The sequence below is a fragment of the Suncus etruscus genome, chromosome 1, assembly GCF_024139225.1.
Source record: "Suncus etruscus isolate mSunEtr1 chromosome 1, mSunEtr1.pri.cur, whole genome shotgun sequence".
Taxonomy (NCBI): domain Eukaryota; kingdom Metazoa; phylum Chordata; class Mammalia; order Eulipotyphla; family Soricidae; genus Suncus; species Suncus etruscus.
The window spans coordinates 149,327,535-149,349,480 of NC_064848.1; the positions used below are offsets into that span (position 1 = coordinate 149,327,535).

Below are 21,946 nucleotides of genomic sequence, written 5' to 3' on the forward strand. Positions count from 1 at the left end.
TATTGAGGTGGAGGACGGGGACAGGTCAAAATCTGAAAAGGAAATGGCCAAAACAAGATGGGATTTGTCTCTGGGATGAAGTCCCACCTGGGTCTGCTCTCTAGAGGAGAGGAAGGCGAGTGCAGACCAAAGGCGGGTCTTGCATAGGTTCCTACTGGGAGGCTTAGGGCCAGTGGCAGCCACCAGGGTCAATGAGTGAAATAATGTGGGGCAGATACACTTGGAAGAATCACTGAATTTGGTTTCTTAGAAAAAAAAAATCGTAACACTTGCTATCAGAATGCTTGGGGGCACTTGAAAGAGCACTAAGGAAAAAAATTTAAAAAAAAAAAGAGCACTAAGGAGAGAGAACCCTTGGGGTGGAAGTCAGAGGGTGAAGGGTTTCTCTGGCCTGTGAAGAGGGCACCTCCACAGGGTCCAGACCAGTCACCCTTAAGAGGCCAACTGTACTGGCACAGGACCCTGAATTCCAATTCCTGTCTGTGGCTTCCTGCGGGCTACCTGGCAACACTAAGCAAGGTGGCTGGTTCCATTTCAATAGCCAAGGGAGGGCCCCTCCTCTCATCCCTTTCTTGCCACCTTCTAGTGAGTGGGACATGATCTTGCCACCCCGTGGAGACGGCAGGCCACCAGGCAAAGGGTCCAGGAGGTGGGAGGTGTCACTTCAGGGGCAGCCTGCCTGGGTGCCTCCTTCAGCAACAGGTGACTGACATGCTTCCCTGAGCTGATAGCTGGTGCTCCAGCTTCTCAAAATTGCTTTTAATAATGCTCTAGGAGCTCCCAGAGGCTTAGTGATCATTAACTTCTTGGAAGAGGGAACAGTTAAGTTTGATATTTTATGAGAAAAGCATGTCCGAAAAATACATCAATTGAGAGGCTTGAGCCACACCTCCAGGTAAAAACTGAGAAATCTCCCTGCGGCTGCACTGTGCTGGGCCGGGCAAGTTCCTCTCCTCTGGAGCAGTTCTTGAATAAGGCAGAACCCTCTTCCCCTGCACCACCTCACAACACTACACTGCAGTTTTTGGCTTCAGTTTTCCCAGTCTTGGATAGTGATACCAGGCATTACTGGTCCACCCACGTCTTTCCCAGTATCATCCTCTGGCCCCTCTGCTTAGAGAAGTGAAGTAATTCAAATCCCAGCTCATGTATTTTGACTTAGCCCTTACAGGTAGCAGGGTATGAGTAGCACTCCTATATATCCCAGTTCCCTTCTGAGAAAAACTCCAGACTAGCTTTAGATTACTTCTAAATGGTCTTAACGATTGCTTGAGAATATACATCACTTACTTGAAAATAAACATTTGCCCATTCATCCTTCTTTAATTTACCAGCCCTGGTTCTGATTTAATAATTCAGCACTTAGAAGAAATTCTTGAGTTTTTTTTTTTGTTTTTTGTTTTTTTTTTTTAGAAGCATGCTCTGGGCATATATTTGATACGAAAGGTTTTGTATGAGACCACAATTTTCATTGAAGAGCGTGTATAAACATGCATTGTTAATTATCAGTTGCAATTTGAGTGATGGTATCTTTGCAAATATGCAGTGCTAATAAATCGGGGACTTCTTTACTAAATATGCATTTTACCAAACTGACACATGAGGAACAAAAACCCAGAAGAATAAATGACTAACTCAAGATCATACAGCTGATATATATGAGCAAAATTGAACTTCTGCTCCTGGTAGGGACTGCCCCTATTACTGACATTCAATCAGTAATTTCTGAGATGGTTTCTAAATTTTGAAACTTAAGAGTAATTACTGGGATTATGTCTCAGTTGAAATGAAGAAAGTTCTGTGTGTATATTTTCTGAGATAGTTTCTAAACTTTGAAACTTAAGAGAAATTATTGTACTTCTCCTATGGCTGGATTTATATATCTCAGTTGATATGAAGAGAGTTTTGTGTGTGTGTGTGTGTGTGTGTGTGTGTGTGTACATATGTACATCCTCTTTTGCCTAAGATGACTAGGCAGTAAAATAATACTGCTCATTTCCCAGAGAATGAATTTCAAGGGTCGAGACCACATCTTGAGTTTTACAGTCTCCCCAAGAACTAAGTCATACTGGGTCTGATAAATAACCTGCTGAGGGCCGGGCGGTGGCGCTAAAGGTAAAGTGCCTGCCTTGCCTGCGCTAACCTTGGACGGACCGCGGTTCGATCCCCCGGTGTCCCATATGGTCCCCCAAGCCAGGAGCAACTTCTGAGCACATAGCCAGGAGTAACCCCTGAGCGTTACCGGGTGTGGCCCAAAAACCAAAAAAAAAAAAAAAAAAAAAAAAAAAAAAAAAAAAAAAAAAAAAAAAATAACCTGCTGAGATAATCTAAAAAAATATGGAAAGGTTCATTTAAAAGGCAATAATTAGAAGCATTTAAAAATAGAACAGTACTTGAGCTAAGTATTTAAGTAGTGATAAGATGAACTTGTTTTCTTTCTGCGCTTATGAGTTCAGCCAATCCATTTGATTTTTGTGATTTAAAAATTAACTGATGTATCATTATGTGGTCCACTGTATTTTAAGGATGCAACCTATCTGGAATAGCCAGCGTTGTATTTATTCCCACTGTTCATCAATACTGGAAAACATAATCATGTGTGACATTGTGAACTATAATACAGTGAGGCCTAAGGAACATAAGTCACTGTCAGATTCAGTATAAAGTATTATCTATCATCACAATGAAAATCCACATATTAAACCATTACTGTTTTACCTATTTGTATTGGCATATATATAACTAGCTAAATGCCATCTTTGCTAGTTTCTTCTCTAAACTGTAGTCATTGGTGGGACTGCTTATGAACAAGACTTTGGGAAAGACAAAGGCTGATTTATGGATGAATCCAGATCCTAGCTTCAATTAAGAGAAAGTTCATCATTTCCCTATGATAAAGATATGGCTCATAGCCAGTAACTTGACAAGAGGCTGTACCCAAGAGTCACTGGACCAGCAGCTGAATATTCACCAGTTCAGAGAAAGATAGATAGATGTGTTCTGTTTTAGTGGTTATACTGAAATTTTTTTTTTTTTAAGCTTGGGCTAAAATTGCCAAAGTGGGAGTTTACAATAACGTCACTTAAAAGTTCCACACACTGGCTACCTACACTTAGTATTTACTGGCCTAAATACAGCGGGCAGATACTGGCCACAATTTTAATTCATAAAAATAAACTGTTTTATTTTTGTTTTCATAGTTAATGAGAAGAAATCAGCTCATTAAAATACTTATTAGACAACATTTTTAGAAGATAAGGAAAACAAAAGAGCACAAATCATGATGTAGGTAAAAAAGAGAAATTATAATTCTTATTTCTTCAATCAAAATAAAAACATGTGCATTATCACCCTAAAACGGTGTCTACAGAAAACAACCTCTCTGAGTGAGGTCTTGTTGGGGAAAGGTGGAAAAATCAGTCAAACATCCTGAGAGCTAAAGACTAATCAAATGGCTGCCTCCATCCATTGATAAGCTTGGGTAATATGCAGATAGAGTTTATAGAGCCATAGACATGTGAGACTTCTATAAAAATAATTCTTCTTTGATGTCTAGATAAGACCCAGACTTAATCCAATCATTTGCACCTAAAGGGCCGATTCACAAATTATACAGGAATGGGGACAGAGTAAGAAATATTTCTCTTTGAAAATGAACATTTGACTATAAGTCACCAAAGATGATGATGGCATGGTATTTTCTTAGACCTTCAAGTGATACTTAGTATAGAAAGACGTGTTCTATTACATTGCTGAGTTTAAAAAAAATCCATAAGAGTCAAATTTCTTCATCACAAAAATAAGTGTTATCCTAGTTGCCTTAACTTTCTTTATAGGAACTTGTAAAATGCTCTATATAGTCAAAACTGGGAATATATCTCCACCTTACTCCCAGAAATTACTTACTTTTATAAAACTGCATTAGTTAAAAATGTGCACAGAGAAGAGAAATGATTCCTTAAAGCTTAACCAGATACTTACCTCTGGTATGCACTGGTTAAGTTAGGATAATGGAAGAAACTGGAAGAAGCACCCATTTTACTCCAAATCTGCAGCTCAAGGAATTCTTTAAACATTTAAGAAATAAAATATCAAACACACACGCACGCGCACACACACGCACACATGCCCACACAATCTACTCCAACATGCTTTTTCTATACAACTTAATATAGCATAGTCCTATTGTATAACGGCTTATTATGCAGATTTGAATATACTATGTCAAATGACATTTTCCAAGAAATTAGGTACATAGAATCAGAGTATCATAAAATATAACCTCTGTGGCAGGAATGTGTCCTGCCTCTAACACCAGCAGTGCGAAGAAGGCCCTCATTGTTACAAACGTACTGGAAAAACGACTAACACGACAACTTAACCAAGCATCTGATAACTTCTCCCACAAGTAGGAAAGAGAGATTAAAGCTGTTCTCTTTGGGACCCAGATACCATCAGCAAAAAATGAAAATGCAAGAAGCCTCTTAAGCTGTAGAAGGAAATTGCAAAGGCAAAAAAAGAAGGGCATGTGTGGGGGACTGTGGCTGCTGTCCTTACACATGGGCTATGAAAAGCATCTCTCTGTGGAGACGGAGTTGGGACATCGGCACAAAAGTTGGGGAATGCAGAGGGAAGGCGGGGTTATTACAATAAGGTAATCAACCTGGATAACAGTATGCACCTTGGATGTTAGCAAAAGCGAAGCAAATAGCTTATAAAAAGCACATGAAATATATAAAATAAAATGATTTTCATATACATCTTAATTTAAAATAATTAATGCATCAAATCCCTGTTTAAGACTTTAACCTGAATAGCAAATGTAAGAGTCCAGACTAGTCTGCATTACCGTGGCACTTCCCACAGGTAACACATACACTATCAAAAATAATTTAAAAACCTTCACATTCTTTAATCTAAATTAGTGAGATAGTTCTCCAGAAAATCTTCCAAATAAATAGCTTTAAAAAAGAATTTAAAAGCTGTTAACTTTAAAAAAAAATCTGTTAAATAAATTATTGATAATTCTTTTTACCCTACCGCAGAAAATAAATCAAGACACTACCGACAACAAAATGAAATTCAAGCCCTGACGAAGAAGAGACCCTTTTTCCAGTTCAAGGTCCCTTTTTTAAGGTTCTACCCTCTTTCTTCCTCTCCCACCAGGTCCAAACTGGTTATTGCTGAGTGGGTGTGGCACAGTGAAAATGCAGCATCGGGTTCATTTTGTTCTTCAGGCAGTGTTCCCTACTGTACATGCAAACTGCTTCCCGCAGGGTCTCAGCCAGAGCGCCAGGCTCCTTGCGGCCCAAGAACGGTCTCCGAGGGGAAGGGAGGCCCCAGCAGCAGCGTCATCACACGAAAAAGCGAGCATGACCATTTCGGTTCAGCTTCAGAATCTTCCCGAGACGTTGCTTGGCCGTGGCCATTCCTTTCTTGGGTCGTTTACCTAGAAAGCATCAACGATGGTGTCGATTGTGAGTGGAACAAGGTGATGGCACAACTGCCACACAGCCACAGGACAAAGCTACCCCACGCCACCGGACCAACCAGGCTCCCCTGATACAATCCGCTCTTTCCTAACCATGCCCTCCATCCGATGGCCCTTCACATCTGCCCTTACATCTTTGTGCAAGGGCACAGACTGTTCCTTGCCTTCAATGGTGCCTACACTGTCCCTTTTTGTTGTTGTTGTTGGGCCACACCCAGGGACTCAGGGGTCACTCCTGGCTCTGTGCTCAGAAATTGATCTTGGCAGTCTCAGGGGATGCCGGAGATTGAACCCATCCCAGGTTGGCTGTGTGCAAGGCAAATGCCTTACCACTGTGCTATCGCTCCAGCCTATCACTTCCTGTTAACTCAGCCTGGTGGATCCTTCTCATCCTTTTTAGACTCTTCCTTCTCTCTCAGAACATCAGTCCTGAGCCTAAGGGGTTCATTCTTTTGTTCTGCTTGACTTGCCTCATCCTGTGCACCAGGAGTTCTGGGCCCTCACAGTGAGAGACTGTCTATATTTTTAGTTAATTTGGGGGGGGGGGCACACCTGGCAGCTCTCAGGGGTTACTCCTGGCTCTGCACTCAGAAATTGCTCCTGGCAGGCTCAGGGGACCATAAAGGATGCTAGGGATCGAACCCGGGTCTGTCCTGGGTTGGCCGTGTGCAAGGCAAATGCCCTACCACTGTGCTATCGCTCCAGCCCTGTCTTTTTTTTTTTTTGGTTTTTGGGCCACACCCGGCAGTGCTCAGGGGTTACTCCTGGCTGTCTGCTCAGAAATAGCTCCTGGCAGGCCCGGGGGACAATATGGGACATCGGGATTCGAATCAACCACCTTAGGTCCTAGATCGACTGCTTGCAAGGCAAACACCACTGTGCTATCTCTCCGGGCCAGGACTCACAACCCACCCAGGGGGCCAAGTCACCTTTTGTTGCCTGGTTGCTGATTGGAGGCGGGTTTGACGCAGGTCTCTTGGTTGGGTGCAGGGGCATGGAGAAGGAAGATTCACCCGCTGACCTCTCTGGGCTCACGGCACCAGAAACCAAGCCTGAACTCTGCAGGTACTTTCCACTCTGCAGGCCTGAGCCACTGCTGTCCACAGAACTCCTGCTCTGCAGCTTCGGGCAGCTCTCAGACACGCCTTCCTTGCGGACACACTTCTGGCCTCTGCCTGGATCCTAAAGAGGGGAGGAAAGAATCAAATTGAATTCCGAGGACTCCTGTAAGATGACGGGGATCTTAAACATGACTTCAAGTCACCAGACCGAGAGCAAGAGGGGACGGGGACTTCCTAATGTGGAGGAGCCACAGAACAGAGTGCACCCCTTCAGAATGGCCCGACCATTCTACAGCTAACAGTTCTCAAGGACTTAAATTCCAGATTCATGGAGTTAAATTAAAGAGGAAAAGAATAGAACTGTACATCTTTGAGTTTAGCTCCTTTCACTGTGTTCTCTATAAATGGAAGGAAGACAAGGTGCTCCGATGGTTGCTGCAGTTGCTATCCAAATACCCCTGGGGATTCTTTTTATTGTTTCTGGGCCACACCTGGCTCTGTGCTCAGGGAACATTCTTGGTGAACTCAGGGGGTACTGGGGATTGAACCCGGGTTGGCCGTATGCAAAGCAAGCCCCTTACCCCCAGTACTAAGGCTCTGGCTCCAACCATGAGGGTTCTATTTGACCTTTGGTGCCACAGGAGCACAGCCATCCAATGAAGAATTTGTATACTTTTTGTTTGTTTTGTCATATCCAGGTGTGCTCAGGACTAACTCCTGGCTCTGGCTCAATAGTCACTCTGGGAATGGCTCAAGGAACCATCAGGAGTACTGGGATCTGACTTGGGTTGGCTGTGCACAAGGTCAATAGCTTACTCACTGTGCTTTCTCTCCAGTCTTATGAGGTAATACTTTTCTTTGGATGTCATCCTCAAGGTTGCAAAAGTTAACATCACTGCCTTGTTTTTGAAACCAATAAAGTGCTTATTTTTGAAACCTGCTATGAGGGAGTTGGAGAGATAGTATAACAAGTAGTAAGGCTTTGCATGCGGCAACTCAGGTTCAATCCCTGGCATTCCATAAGGTCCCGTGAGCCCACAAGAGTGATTTCTGAATACAGAGCCTGGAATAAGCCCTGAGCACCTCTGGGCATGGCCCCAAAACAAAATAAAAAAAAAAAAAAATCCAACACCTGCTGTGGGTTCCATTTGTCTGATACATGCATTAATAATATACCGAGATGATATTCTTTCTCTTTTTTGGTTTTGAGGCCACATCTGGCAATGCTCAAGGATTAAGCAATTCTGTGCTTAGTGACCACTCTCAGGGGTTCTTGGGCATCACATGGTAACAGGGATCAAACCAGGGTTCCTGTGTGTGAGGTCTGTGTTCCCACACTGTGGGGTACCCCTCTGCCCAGAGCAAGGGTCAGGAGAGGGCAAAGCTGGGGATAGGTACACATCTGTGTAGGGAAATAAGTTTAAGTAAAAACCAACAAGTATGATGGTCAATGGCTTTCTGAAAAGGAATCTGTAACTTCTACAATCATAAAAAAATTATCTAAAAATGTTCAAGAGATGTTCAATGCCAGAAATTAAGAGATCCTTATGGTATGCTTTCTTTTTTTGTTTGTTTTTTTGTTGTTGCTGTTTTGGGGCCACACCCGGCAGTGCTCAGGGGTTACTCCTGGCTATCTGCTCAGAAATCATTCCTGGCAGGCATGGGGAACCATATGGGATGCTGGGATTCGGCCACCTTGATCCTGGGTCGGCCGCTTGCAAGGCAAACGCCCTACCACTGTGCTAACTTTCCAGCCCCAGTATGATTCCAACCAAAATTTTACTTTATAATCCAAAGGTGTGAACAGTAGTTTTTAACTACCTCCTTGAACAAATGATGGTTTTTCCAGACCATTCTAGCCATGAGTCTAATGAGTCATTATATTAAGTTTCTAAAAAAAAATGGAGCTTTTAGAAATATTGAGTTTTTACTCAAATGTACATTTAATTGAGTAATTTTAGCTTTCCCAATTTAATGGTCAATTAAAACAAAACTAAACAATTAAAACAAAACAAAACAGAGAAGCAAGCAAAATCATAGTTAATGCCAACTCTAAGTCTCCTCTCAATGTTTCAAGCTGTGAACAGACATACCTGAAGGTTAAATCTGGTGGCTGAATCCTGTTTAGCCCAGGAAGGACTCCTGACATCTGGTTCTTCTGTCTTGACAGGGTATCCTAAAGATAAATTTTGGTTAAAATAATCATCTACAAACTTGATTTTTTTATATTAATAATTTTTATTTTGGGGCCGGAGAGATAGCATGGAGGTAAGGCATTTGCCTTGCAATCAGAAGGTCGGTGGTTCGAATACCGGCATCCCACATGGTCCCCCAAGTCTACCAGGAGCAATTTCTGAGCATAGAGCCAGGAGTAACCCCTGAGCGCTGCCGGGTGTGACCCAAATCTCCCGAAAATTTTATTTTGATCAAAGTGGATTAGAAATCAATTCACAGTAGTATTTCAGGTACATAGTGACTACAAACTTAATCTTAAAGAACAGAGTGAGCCTAATGTTTAAAACTGAAAGTAACTTTATGCTGACATAAAAAATAATTATGTTAGGTCTTAGAAAACACTGTCCCTCTCAAAAAAAAATCAAGCAGCTCATAAGCTAACACACTCATTTCTTCCCTCCCTCAAAGACTGACTTAATAGGATAGACTTGTGATATATGGGTGAAGTAGAAGTAAGATCAAAAAATAATCAACTCTCTAAAGATGGTATGCAGAATAAAAACACATTTTCTTGAATTTTGTTGTCTATCCTTAAGAAATTTTCTCTAAAGAATGAGAATGATGGGGCCAGAGAGATAGTATGGAGGTAAGGCTTTTGCCTTTCATGCAGAAGGTCATTGGTTCGAATCCTGGCATCCCATATGGTCCCCCGAGCCTGCCAGGAGCGATTTCTGAGCATGGAACCAGGAGTAACCCCTGAGCACTGCCGGGTGTGATCCAAAAAACAAAAAAGAAACAAAAAAAAAAATGAGATGGTGAGTTCTATGGAATTAATGACTATAAGGAGACCGAAATGAAAGACAATTTTGGTTTTATCATTACCAATAAATTTTCAAATTAGTTATTTATTTTTTTTATTATAGCTTGTCTTTGGGCCACATCTGGCAACTATCAAAGTTTACTCCTGTCTCTGCATTAAGGAATTACTTCTGATGATGCTCAAGAAACCATATGGGATGCCAGGAATTGAACCTGGGTTCGGTAAGGCAAGCTGTACTATTACTATCCTACAGTGGACTATCTCTATAGTGAACTATCTTTCCAACCTCAGTTATTTTCATTTCTAAGCCTCAGTTTCATCTAATAAAATAACAAAGATCTTGAAATCAGATGGTCTTGAAAACACATTGCAACACCTTTGGGTTTTGGGGGGGGGTCTTATACTCTGTGTTGTTTGGGTGCTACTCATAATTCTGTGTTTAGGGGTGAGTCCTAGAGGTGCTTAGAGAACTACATTTGATGCTGCAGATCAAATAGAAGTTAGTTGCATATAGGCAAACACCTTTACCCCTGTGCTGTCTCTCTGGTCCCAACTACCAACAAGTATGAATAATAGCTATTTAAGTCTATGCAAGTAGAAAGAACTTCACCCGGTCATTTCCCTTCCATACACAAGTATGGCTCTACGCGGTCTGCAAAGACTGTCAAGCTTGGCACACCTAAGGGAGAAGTACTCAGATGCCAATGAAAGATATCTGGGCTTGATGGGGCCAGAGCTATAGTACAGTGGTAGGGTGTCTGTCTTGCATGTGGCTGACCCGGGGCAGACCCAGGTTTGATCCCAGGATATCCATATATTCCCCAGAGCCTACTAGTACCAATTTCTGAGCGCAGAGCCTGGAGTAACCCCTGAATGCCGCTGGGTGTGGCCCAAAGAAAAGAAAAAAACTATATGATTTGAATCCCATAGGATCTTCTCCCAGGCCTCACTCAGATTCTTAGAGGGAAATTTTCCCCAAAAGGGATGACATGACTGAGCTTTTCAACTCTCTTCTTTTTGTTCTAAGTCTTTGCTATCAAGAGGAAGAGATATAATTCTCAATTAGAACCAATTCAGAACTGTTTTTTTTCCCTTCCTTATTTAAAAAAAAAAAAAAAGAGGGTTTGGGCCAGAATGATAATACAGTGGGTAGGCACTTGCTATTACAATGTGGCCGATCCAAATTCAATCCTTGGCATCACATAGATCCTGAGTACCAGGAATAACTCCTGAATGCAGAGGCAGGAGTCAACCCTGAATATCACCAGGTGTGGCAGGAAGGAGGAGGAAAGGAGGAGGAGGAATGGGGCGGGGGAGAGGAGGGAAAAGGAGACAAGGGAGGAAGGGAGTGAGTGTTCAAGATGACCTAACCAGTTAAGGCCTACCAATCTCTACTCTGAGCCATTTTTGGAAGGAAAATATCACTTTTTTGCGATAGCCACGGGAGAATGATACAGTGAAAACAATGCTCAAGTCTCAGGTAGCATACATTTTTTGAATTCTTGTAGTTAGACAATATACAATTTGTCAACAGTGTGCATAATCTAATCTGGCCATTAGGTTGAGCACCATCATTTCTAGTTGAAGACAGACAACAGACAAATTTTCTTTATCCTCTTAGGACCAAAGAGACATTAAGTTGGGGGGCAGAGGTTCATTTTCAGAGATGCTAACATGTCTTACCGCATTGCACTGGTTTGTCATAGCGATACACCTGTCTGACCTCAAGGCCAGCACGATGACAGTCACCAGGTTCCTGCATAGAGCTTCGGTGCCCACTGCAATTGGAGCTGGGTACCTGCCTCTGGAGACATGTGGAGTACTGCAACCCTGCCATGGAGAGCATGCCCTGAATTGCTTCCTCCTCTGTGCTTGTCGAGGTAGGGCACTCCCTGCAAAAGACCAGAGCTGACACGTGAGGATCCTCAGGGTGAAACTAAAATGGAAAGCTGCTTCTATATTGGGTCTCTCAGAACGTAACAAGATGGTCCTCAAAGCAGTTTACCTTTTAATTGGGATTTCACTTCTAGATGGCTTTTGGCTCTTCTGAAGGAAGGTCCTCATTACACTAGTATCCTCCTTAAAGTTTGATGTGACTTCTTGTTTTTTCTCATCACCTGAACTTTCAGACTCTTCAGTGGTAAAATTGTTTTTCTGAGATTAAAGTAGGACAAATAAGCAAAAAAACTGAGGGACCAGAGTGATAATACAGTGATAAGGATGGCTGCCTTGCACATGACCAACCTGGTGGTCCCTGGCATCCCATATGGTCCCCCTGAGCACACCATTTTTGAGTGCAGAGTCAAGAATAACCCCTGAACACCACCAGGCTTGACCAAAAACAAAACAAAAAAAAAAGCAAAAAATGAAACAAAACAAACAAAAAAAAAAAGCAAAGACATGGAAGCCAAGTTACAAATAGATCTGAAGGTTTATACAAATTAATCAAAGATACTTCATTCACATGGGAAGTTCTCTATTCCATATAAAAAAGTGAGTGTTTCATTACAACAATAATATGATTCCTTAGTAAAAGACACATATCTAGATTTTCTTTAAAATAAAACAAAATATAACCTGTAAGAAATGTGCAACGAAATAAAATAATAATGGTATTTTCTGGGGCCAGAGCCATAGCAAAGCAAGTAGGGCACTTGCCTTGCACTAGGCCAACTCGGGTTCGATCCCTGGCCTCATTTGGTCCTCTGAGACTGCCAGGAGTAATTTTTGAGCCCAGAGCCAGGATTAACCCCAGAGCATCACCGGGTATGGGCCGCTCCCCACCAAAAAAGAATGGTTTTTTCCAAAACCTGACAGAGGCTATTTCCAATTATAAACACAAGTGAGGAGAGGGGTGCATGCCTGGTACATGCGGGGCCCTGACTTCAATCCCCCTAGTGCATGGCCTGAGTGCCACCTCTGAGAAGATGAACAAGTCCAGGGTTTGCAGCATACCAATGCAGTGCAATCAGGCCCAGAGTCTTCTGAATCAGAAATATCCGAGTATTCTGATGATCGATTCCTGAGTTCTGACTTCACGCTTGTAAAAAACCCTGAAGAAAGAAGGGTGGAGAGGGGAAGGCATTAGAATTTTCAAAATGAGGCAGCGCCTTCCGTCTGCCCAGCATGGCCATCAACACCTGGCTCTGCTTCACCTGCTTCTCTCATCCCCCACAAGGATTTTCTCCCTGCCTGAAACCTACTGATGTGCATTCTAAAAACGTGTGTGTGTGTGTGTGTGTGTGTGTGTGGTGTGCTATTTATTGAGCATTTGTGTGGTGTGTGTGTGTATATGTGTGTGTGTGTGTGTGTGTGTGTGTGTGTGTGTGTTGTAGTTCTGGTTATTTTATAGTTCTTCCCAGAAAAAAAAAAAAACTTCCAATTTGTGTGTGTGTGTGTGTGTGTGGTGTGTCCTCACAAAGCTTTCAGGACACAATGAATTCAACAAGTTTATACACTCAGGCTTTGACCGTGTCCCACAGCAAGCAGCACCATTGAGTAGGTTGTGTTTCCTGGGCAGGAAAAAACTGTCCCAGAATTTGCAGGAATAGAGATATTTAACATATATTAAATAGTGGTTACTTGCATATTTATTTGTCAAATCTCCAAATACATAATTACTTTTTAAATTAGGAATGTATATTGCATTTCTAAAAAGGCACTAAGAAATCATGTCTTTTTTTTGTTTGTTTGTTTTTGGGCCACACCCGGTGGTGCTCAGGGATTACTCCTGGTTATCTGCTCAGAAATAGCTCCTGGCAGGCACGGGGGATACCAGGATTCGAACCAACCACCTTAGGTCCTGGATCGGCTGCTTGAAAGGCAAACACTGCTGTGCTATCTCTCCGGGCCCAGAAATCATGTCTTTATTCAAAAAGAAAGGTGCCAGAAAAAAGAGGTCCTGCTGTTAAGAGTACTAAAAGCTAACTACTAACTAAACAGGGAGTCTTAAGACCCACAGGAGATCAATGAAATAATGCTCAGATCAATTACCATATGTACTCGAGTATAAGCTGAGGTGGAAAATGCAGCGCCACTGGTAAATTTCAAAAATAAAAATATACACCCAAAACAATTAGAATAATTGAGGAATCAGTAAATAAATAAGTAAATAAATGCATGATTACATTTTTAATGCATGACTGATATATTGTATACCATTAGCATACCACATTAACCCATAGTATTCAATGACAACTTTAATTAAGTGAATAAACCATTTAAGACAGTAAAGCATCATAAATAAATGCTTAAAAATCCTGAATCCTGGGGCCGGAGAGATAGGACAGCGGCGTTTGCCTTGCAAGCAGCCGATCCAGGACCTAAGGTGATTGGTTCGAATCCCAGCATCCCATATGGTCCCCCATGCCTGCCAGGAGCGATTTCTGAGCAGATAGCCAGAAGTAACCCCTGAGCACCGCCAGGTGTGGCCCAAAAAAAAAAAAAAACAAAACAAAACAAAAAATCCTGAATCCTTAATACTCCAAAATCCCTGATTTTAAGGATTCAGGATTTATAAACATTTATTTACATGACTTTACTGCCTTAAATGGGTTTTTCACTTAATTAAATTTGCCAATGAATATTGTGGGTTAAATAGTTAGTGACATCTAGTTCAGTTCAGCCACCTACCTCCTACCTCTTCAACTCAGCCATGACTGTGGACTGAGCTGATGCACCGCCCCCTCCAGCAGACGGCAGAAGACTACGTGCATTTGATTCAGTGCATGCACACTGAATCAAATAACCCATATGGCCCTAGTATAAGCTGAGTTTGGGTATTTTGGCACAAATTTTATGCCAGAAAAAACTCAGCTTATACTTGAGTATATGCGGTATCCCTATTTCCAAACTCTGAAAACCATACATGTTACTAAAACTCCTTATAAAGTTGCATTAGATTCACAACTTCTTAATTCTTGAAGCAGAGGCCCATCAAAATATATTAATTTTCCCGTGACTAGCAAAAAGATGCCAGAGAGGGTATCCGTGGCCCCTGACCCTCCTCATTAGCACTCCACTGGGTGCCATTCTCTCCTTGGCACTCACTCTGAGCATACTCTAAAAACACTTCTCCAAAGAGCATTTTCAGTACAAAAGGTATGAACTTGGACCAGAGCAATAGATGGTGCTGAGCCTACATTCAGCCAACCCAGGCTTGATCCCCAGGATTGCCTACAGTCCCAGTAGCCCCTCCACGAGTTTCCTTTCCACTCCCTGTGCAAAGAGCCAGGAGTAAGTCCTGAGCACAGCCCTGTATCAGCCCTACCTACCCCAGAAAACAAGAGAGCTCAGAACTTAACAAGTCACTTTACTATTATTAGCACATCACGAATAAACAGACGTCCAAATGATCATGAAAGCAAACATACTGTTAAGTGGTTTTTGAGATTCTTCGTTCTCCACCTCTTCAGTTCCCGAACTTTCTTCCGTCTTCACCTTTGCCTGTTCTGCTCTTCCCTTCTCCTCTTCATTTTCACTGTCAGCTGTATAAAGACTCTGATCTGCAAAGGGGTGCCTCTCATCTCTGCAGTGAGGAAAACCACTGAGTCAGAAAACTGACTGTCTACCTCCCCACCCTCAATTTCCCTGGGGTTTAAGGGAGCTGCAATTTGTTCCCAGTCTGTGCGGTGGGGTGCATAGTCAGGGAGTCTTTCAGAAGCAAGGCATCTAGGGGCCAAAGAGATAGCACAGCGGTAGGTCATTTGCCTTGCAAGCAGCTGACCTAATACAGGTATTGGTTTGAATCCCGGCATCCCATATGGTCCCCGATGCCTGCCAGGAGTGATTTCTAAGCAGAGAGCCAGAAATAACCCCTGAGCGCTGCCAGGTATAGCCCCCCCCCCCAAAAAAAAAGCAAGGCATCTATTGCACATACTTAATTATCCGTCCATTGGTCAGGAGTAATCGGAGATCATTATCTTTTGCTCTCCACTCAGGAACTGTGGAAGAAGGCTGGAGATGCTTGTTGAACTTCCCGTTCAGTTTAGAGCTCAAGACATCCTTCAAGTAGAAAACAGACCAAGTTGAAGCTCCACCCTGATCTATTCTGGGTCCAGCTGACCACCCCCTTCCCTGATAGCCACCCGGGCCATGCCAGGTTGTGCTGGATCCTAGTATTCAGGCATGAACAAGGCTACTTTGACCCCCCACTCATCCTGTCAGGAAGCAGGTTCCCTGGCACAAGCACACAGCCACTGGCCACGGGCAGAGCAGCAAGGCTGGAGGCGCCAGCCTAATGGTGCTTCCTTGCATACCTTGCCCTGCAGCTTCCAGCACACTCGGCCAGCCTGCTTCCCCTCTGCTTTCTACATGGGGACTCTGCTGACTTTTTGTATTCCTTTTCCCTTGACTGATGTACTCAAGCTGACTGTTGGCTAAAGAAGCAAAAACAACAGAGCCTTAAAACAGTACCAACATGGATGATCAAAAACTTGAAATACTTAAGTACGTCTGCTTGAATACTTGAATAATCTGTGTAACTTCTTTACATCATTTCATGAATAGTGTTATTTCACTTTCTCTATTTAAAGTGAGAAATTGTGGTGACAAGCTCATTGGTGTTTACCAAAGCCGAGCCTTGCTTTCCCAGCCTCAACACTTTAGGATGATACTGGGCAGACTCCATTGAAGAGTCACCACTTGGACTGGTGAGGAGGAAGCCAACTTCCAGCTCTGGGTCTTCCCTTAAGTCTCTAACCCTTCCCTTGGCCTTATTTCAACTACTGTTTCTCCTTTTGACACCAAACTAAAGCAGCCAGCTCCCCAGATTTGCACCCTCCAGAGTGCATAATTTCCAGAATGATGTGTTTTAGGCCTGCTATGTAAACTAGGGTAGAAGTGGCCAGGGACATCCCCCTTGTTGGGTTTTCTCCAGTGCCTACACAAGCCAGTGGCAAAGGACCCCAACAAGCATGGCCAGCCTCAAAACAGGTTAAGCACTGGGACCTGCAGGCTACGGACTGCCTGAGACCAGGCAGGCCTGGTGCTGGCCCCCACTTGCCTCTTCCCACGGACACATCTCCAGTCTGCGGAGCACCTCCCTCGTGTGCAGCTCCAGGATGTCTAGGTTAGAAGGAGTCCGGACAGCATGATCCCGAAGTTTCCGCATCTTTCGTCGGGAATGGTAGGGAGAAGTTGCTTCATGTGCGGAACGTGAAACTGGACACACAGTAGGAATTCCCTGAGATTTAATTGGTTTGCCGTTCTCCTCCTTTAAGAATTAAATTCAGAGTCCTTTTATCACAAGGCTATACACACTCCTCAGGAACCAGTCATGTAACTAGCTCCCAAGTCCTTCCAAAGTAAATCCCTTAAGCAAAAAGATCAAAGTCTAAGACGCAGGAGCTCTGCTGACATCTTCAGTCCTGTCTCTCCCTGTCGCCTGGACAGAACCAATATCCTTGACTTCACTGACACCAGGAAGGCCACTTTTGTTTCCTCCATAAGACAGAGCATAAATTACTGACCTCGTCCCCAGTGTTATCAAAGAGCTTCCAGTTCTTTCTTAGCATCCTAAGAACTACTTCATACCCACATGTGCATCATAGTGGTGATTGCTTGGCAAGCTAGAGATCTAAGTTTATGTAGCTAAGACATTCCGACTTAAAAAAGAAAATCAACAAGAGCAGCAGCAGCCAAGCTTTCCCACTCGTGTTCCTGTCATCAGAAGCAACATTCACACGCTATCTTCAGCTACACATGCCTGACATTGGTGCAGGGCATGGCCACATTCATGACACGGGCAAGCCTGGTGGGCACGAAATACACTCTTTTATCTTCTCAAATTTTCACTCAGGACCTAGTAAATAAGAGTAACACCTACCCCAGACCTTCTTACACCCAGTTCTTGCCAACTACCATTCTACTTTCTCTATCATTTGATAATTCTAGAAACCTCATGAGAGCAGAATTATGCAGAATATATCCCTTTGTAATCAGCTTGTCTGACTTCATATAAATGTCTGCAAAATTCATTTCTTTTTTTTTCTTTTGCTTTTTTGGGCCACACCCAGTGACACTCAGGGGTTACTCCTGGCATGAGCTCAGAAATCATTCCCGGGGACCATACGGGATGCGAGGAGACCAAACCGTGGTCCGTCCTAGGTTAGCGCCTGCAAGGCAAACGCCCTACTACTTGCACCACCGCTCCTGTCCTGCAAAATTCATTTCTATTGCAAGACAGGTCAGAATATCATTTTTAAATTTCCCTTTAGTTTATAATAGAGCTAGGGACTGCTTCTTGCCCATCAGCTGCCATGAATGTGTGCACACATCTGATTGATTCAAGGGCCGGTCTACCATGTTAGACACTGGAGCTACATCACCAGCCCTATGAAAGGAGCTTTCTAAAAGGAATTCATTTCACGCCCAGAGATAACTCAGTGCACTGGAGTATAGGCTTTGTAATGCAGGAAGCCCAGATTTGATCTAGCATGGCACAGCCTCTCAATACCATAGTGAATCCCCTTCCCCCAAGTACAGAGCTGGAGTAACCCAGACCACCCCCACCAGTTGGAGGCCCCAAACCAAACAATCTGTTTTCAACAATGGTAAATAAAACTAGGACCACATGTGGGGAAAAAAGTAAAGGTTCAATTTAATATATTTTCAAAAGTCCCCTGTAGGCTTTTAAGTAAATATAAAATCTTCTAAGGGGAATAAAATTAGTATCATGAAGACCTTGGAGGTAGATAAAGATTCCTTGGGGCATAAAAATACTAACTATAATAGAAAAAAAATGGATAAGTTGGACATCTTCAAATTAAGACATGTCTGTCCACTAAGGGGCAGCATTAAAATAACAGAAAGTTGAGATACAGGCTATGGAGAAAGGCATTCCTCTGTATGCATGCATGCGCGTGTGTGTATGGGAGAGAGTAGAGAGAGAACAAGAACTTATAACCAAGATGCATCACTAATCCTACAGATCATAGATTTTAAAAATGGGCAGAATTCTCCAGCAAGGTGCCTCAGAGGAGACCTGCAAATCCCACATGACAAGTGGCTCCTGCTAATGTTTCCTGGTACCCAGAGTACTACACATCACTGTGAACTGACTCCACACCAGCCAAGATCAAAGATGCCAATCACCAAATGTCAGCCAGATAATAGAACCACTGCCATTCTCCACTTTCCTGCTGAGAGCAGGAACCCAGGCAAAGCGAAGCAGGTTGGCACAGAATTCACTTAAGGCTGGAGAGAGCACAGGACCTTGCATGCAGCCAATATGATTCAATCCTAGCATCACCAGGAGTGATCCCTAAGTACTATAAAGGGGAACCGAAACCCAAACCCAAAACAAATTTAATTCAACAACTCTACTTTAAGGTAGCAAATCCAGGATACAGAGATTTACCACTAGAAGGCAGACAAGAATGTTTTAGTAAATTTTTTCATAATGGCCACATCTATACCAAACCCAAATAAAGAATGGGAAACTGAACTATGAAATAGCCCTTCCGTGAATGCCTCTCAACAACCAGCAATAGCTACTAAGCCACTCAAGGACATATTTAAAACATAAATCTGAGTAAAAGTAGCAGACTCCAAACCAGTGCAGACAGCTCGGTGGATTCGATCTGAAATTCAGGAGGAGGAAAGGCAGGCTCAGATACCAGCACCATGCAGGCAACTGGTAGAACTGCCTCACACAGAGTATGTGATTCAATCCCAGCATCACTAATCCTCTTGTTTTCAGTAGGCACCCACTCCTTCTGCTAGGGCCCTCTTTCTCAAAGAATATCTCCTTCCAAGGTATGTGTCCTCCCACTCAGTCAGTTAAAGAGACAGTACCTCCTTCCTATGAGCCCCTCTCTCTCACTAAGGGCCCGCCCCCTTAGATGGGCCCTCTTCCTCAGTAAGTGTAGCATCTAAAGCCCACAATCTCACAGCCAACCTCTGGAACCATGAAATCTTGAGCTTTCTACATGTGCTATGGCAGCATTTAGAGGCCAAGTCAATTCTTACAGTCATTTATCGGCTCTTCTCCACTAGTCCTGTAACCATCACACTCATATTCGGCACTGGTGCTTCTATTCCTGACCTCCTGAAGGTTTTTTTCAAGGTGAAAGCCTAATGGGTGGAAGCCCAATAGCCCAAAGTTTCTTCTAGAACACTAGCCTTCCATGTTGCCTTGAGTTGTGTAAGGGCTTCTGAATGTCTACAGTGTGCTGAGTATCTGTTTATTTTACTCTTACCTCTATTGCTCGAATTACTTTAGAAAGTTCTTTAATAAGGTGTCCAGGTCTAACGTTGTCTGGAATTTCAAAGGCATGTTCAGATACAAGCTGCATTTGGATCAAGAAAAGAAAACCAAAATTAAAATCACTTACAGGTTAATATGAAAAACTTATTGTGGGCTCAAGAGAGGGCAGATGATAAGATGATTTTTAAAATTTTATTGTTTTAAAATATGGTTTATTTGCACTCAGGGTGGCTGAGCACAGACTTGGCTCTGTGCTCAGAAATAGCTCCTGGGCTGGGGAACCATATGAAATGTTGGGGCTCAAAGCCGGGTCAGCAGCGTGCAAGGCAAACGCCTTACTGCTGTGCTATCACTCCAGCCCCAGGATAAGATGATTTTGCTTTGCATGCTGTTGACCCCAGCTCAATCCCTGGCACCCTATAAAGTCTGCCCAAGCACTGCCAGGAATACATAGTCAGGACTTACTACTGGCTCTATACTCAGGAATTACACCTGGAGGTGCTCAGAGGACCATATGAGATGCCAACGATAGAACTTGGGTCAGTGGGGCTGGAGAGATAGCATGGAGGTAAGGCCTTTGCCTTTCATGCAGAAGGTCAGGGGTTCGAATCCCAGTATCCCATATGGTCCCCTAAGCCTTCCAGGAGCAATTTCTGAGCATAGAGCCAGGAGTAACCCCTGAGCGCGGCCGGGTGTGACCCAAAAACAAACAAACACAAAAAGAACTTGGGTCAAAAACCTGCTAGCTATACTATCTCTCCAGCCCAACATTCTGAATTTTTTTTTCCAATGCTCTCAGCATATTATTAACTTTTCCTTTTGCTTTCTATCCACTCCTTAGGTTTAGCACCATTTTTTAAACAAATTGCATCAAACAGTGGAATATTCCATGCTCACTATGTGCCAGGTGAGAGGCTGCTTTGGGAACGTAATTTAGGAATGGTAGCTCACAAGTCCTTTCAACAAGAATTTCTCCCATATCACAATAGGCAGCAAAGGCGCAGAGATTATTAGGTAATTACGAAGCTTAGGAAGCTAGTTCATTTGCAACAAAACTGAAATCTGAATCCAAAATCAAGTCCACAGACAAGGAACAGCCTGTCACCTTAGATCAAAGTTGCAGACACAGCCTTGATCACAACACATGAGAACAACATGCTCTGAATGAAGTATTTCCGAAGTAATGAATGAACAGTAACTGTTCTAGGTGAGAAATCTGACCGAGCTTCAAAGCCATCCATCTAGTTGTTTAAAACAGAAGTCTCAACCCCATGCCAGAAGTATTAAATCAGAATCTCTAGGGAAAGATCTGGAGCTGTTTATTTTTATTGTTACTGGTCCACCTGGAGAAAAGAATGCTAGAGTTGTAAGGATGGAATGAACCCAGGGCCTCGCACAAACAAGGCATGTGTAAGACCAATGTCCGAGAGGACTTGACCCAGATCCCTGTCTCAGGGGCGGTGGGTAGAGTTTTAAAAGTTCTGAAGATTAATCTGATGAACACAGGAGAGTGATGAGCACTTAGCTAAGCCTTTCACCACATGAGGAGGTATACATTTTACAATGTAACCTTTATAATCTCTTTGTTTTTGTCATGTGACTGATGACATCTTTGAGAATGAAGAGAAATATTTTATTTTCCTGAATGTTCCCATCATGCCTTGCTCTGGCATATCTGTAGCAATGATAAGAAAGTTGAGAGTATAAATGGGACGATGACATATTAATCACTCTCGTGATATCTTTTAAGAACAGGAGTGTGTGTGTTTATGTGTTGCTGGAGATGGAGCTCAGGCCTCACACATGGAAAGCCTGTGCTCTGCCACTAACCCTCGTTTCTGGCCCCCAAATCAACTTGTTACCTCACGTTCACATTCCAAAGTGAGCGCTAAAAGGTATTTTCATCAACTTGTGTGTTTACTGTTTAGTGGAATCTGTGTGTTATTAAAAGGGTGCCTGTTCGAACCAGAGTCCATAAACCTAAAAGGGGCCCTTGGAGGCCGTGACGAAAGCCCCTGTCAGAAGCAGAGGACTACTGAGAAGCTGAAGCCCAGGACAAACCTAGAAGAGTAAAGAACTGTGGAGGTGCTGCGATTCCAGTGCAAACTAGCAGACCATGCTGAGTGAAAACTGAAAGGTGAGGTTCATCCTCTTCCTTCACTATCGCCGCTAGTGGGGGACAGGAGCACTCC

General features: G+C 43.1%; 1 protein-coding gene across 1 annotated transcript in view; it reads right to left on the reverse strand.

The window, feature by feature from the left end:
• Positions 1–3,157: 3,157 nt before the first annotated feature.
• The window catches only part of KDM7A (lysine demethylase 7A), an 87,023-nt gene continuing 68,234 nt past the window's right edge, over positions 3,158–21,946 (reverse strand). Inside the window, exons 11-20 of the mRNA XM_049774307.1 lie at positions 19,747–19,836; positions 16,551–16,760; positions 15,426–15,550; positions 14,920–15,074; positions 12,503–12,600; positions 11,553–11,701; positions 11,231–11,439; positions 8,646–8,728; positions 6,421–6,673; positions 3,158–5,449 (exon numbers count right to left, since the gene is read on the reverse strand). Coding sequence (XP_049630264.1) covers positions 5,355–5,449; positions 6,421–6,673; positions 8,646–8,728; positions 11,231–11,439; positions 11,553–11,701; positions 12,503–12,600; positions 14,920–15,074; positions 15,426–15,550; positions 16,551–16,760; positions 19,747–19,836 — 1,467 coding nt within the window. The 3' untranslated portion in view covers positions 3,158–5,354. The remainder of the gene's footprint in view (positions 5,450–6,420; positions 6,674–8,645; positions 8,729–11,230; positions 11,440–11,552; positions 11,702–12,502; positions 12,601–14,919; positions 15,075–15,425; positions 15,551–16,550; positions 16,761–19,746; positions 19,837–21,946) is intronic.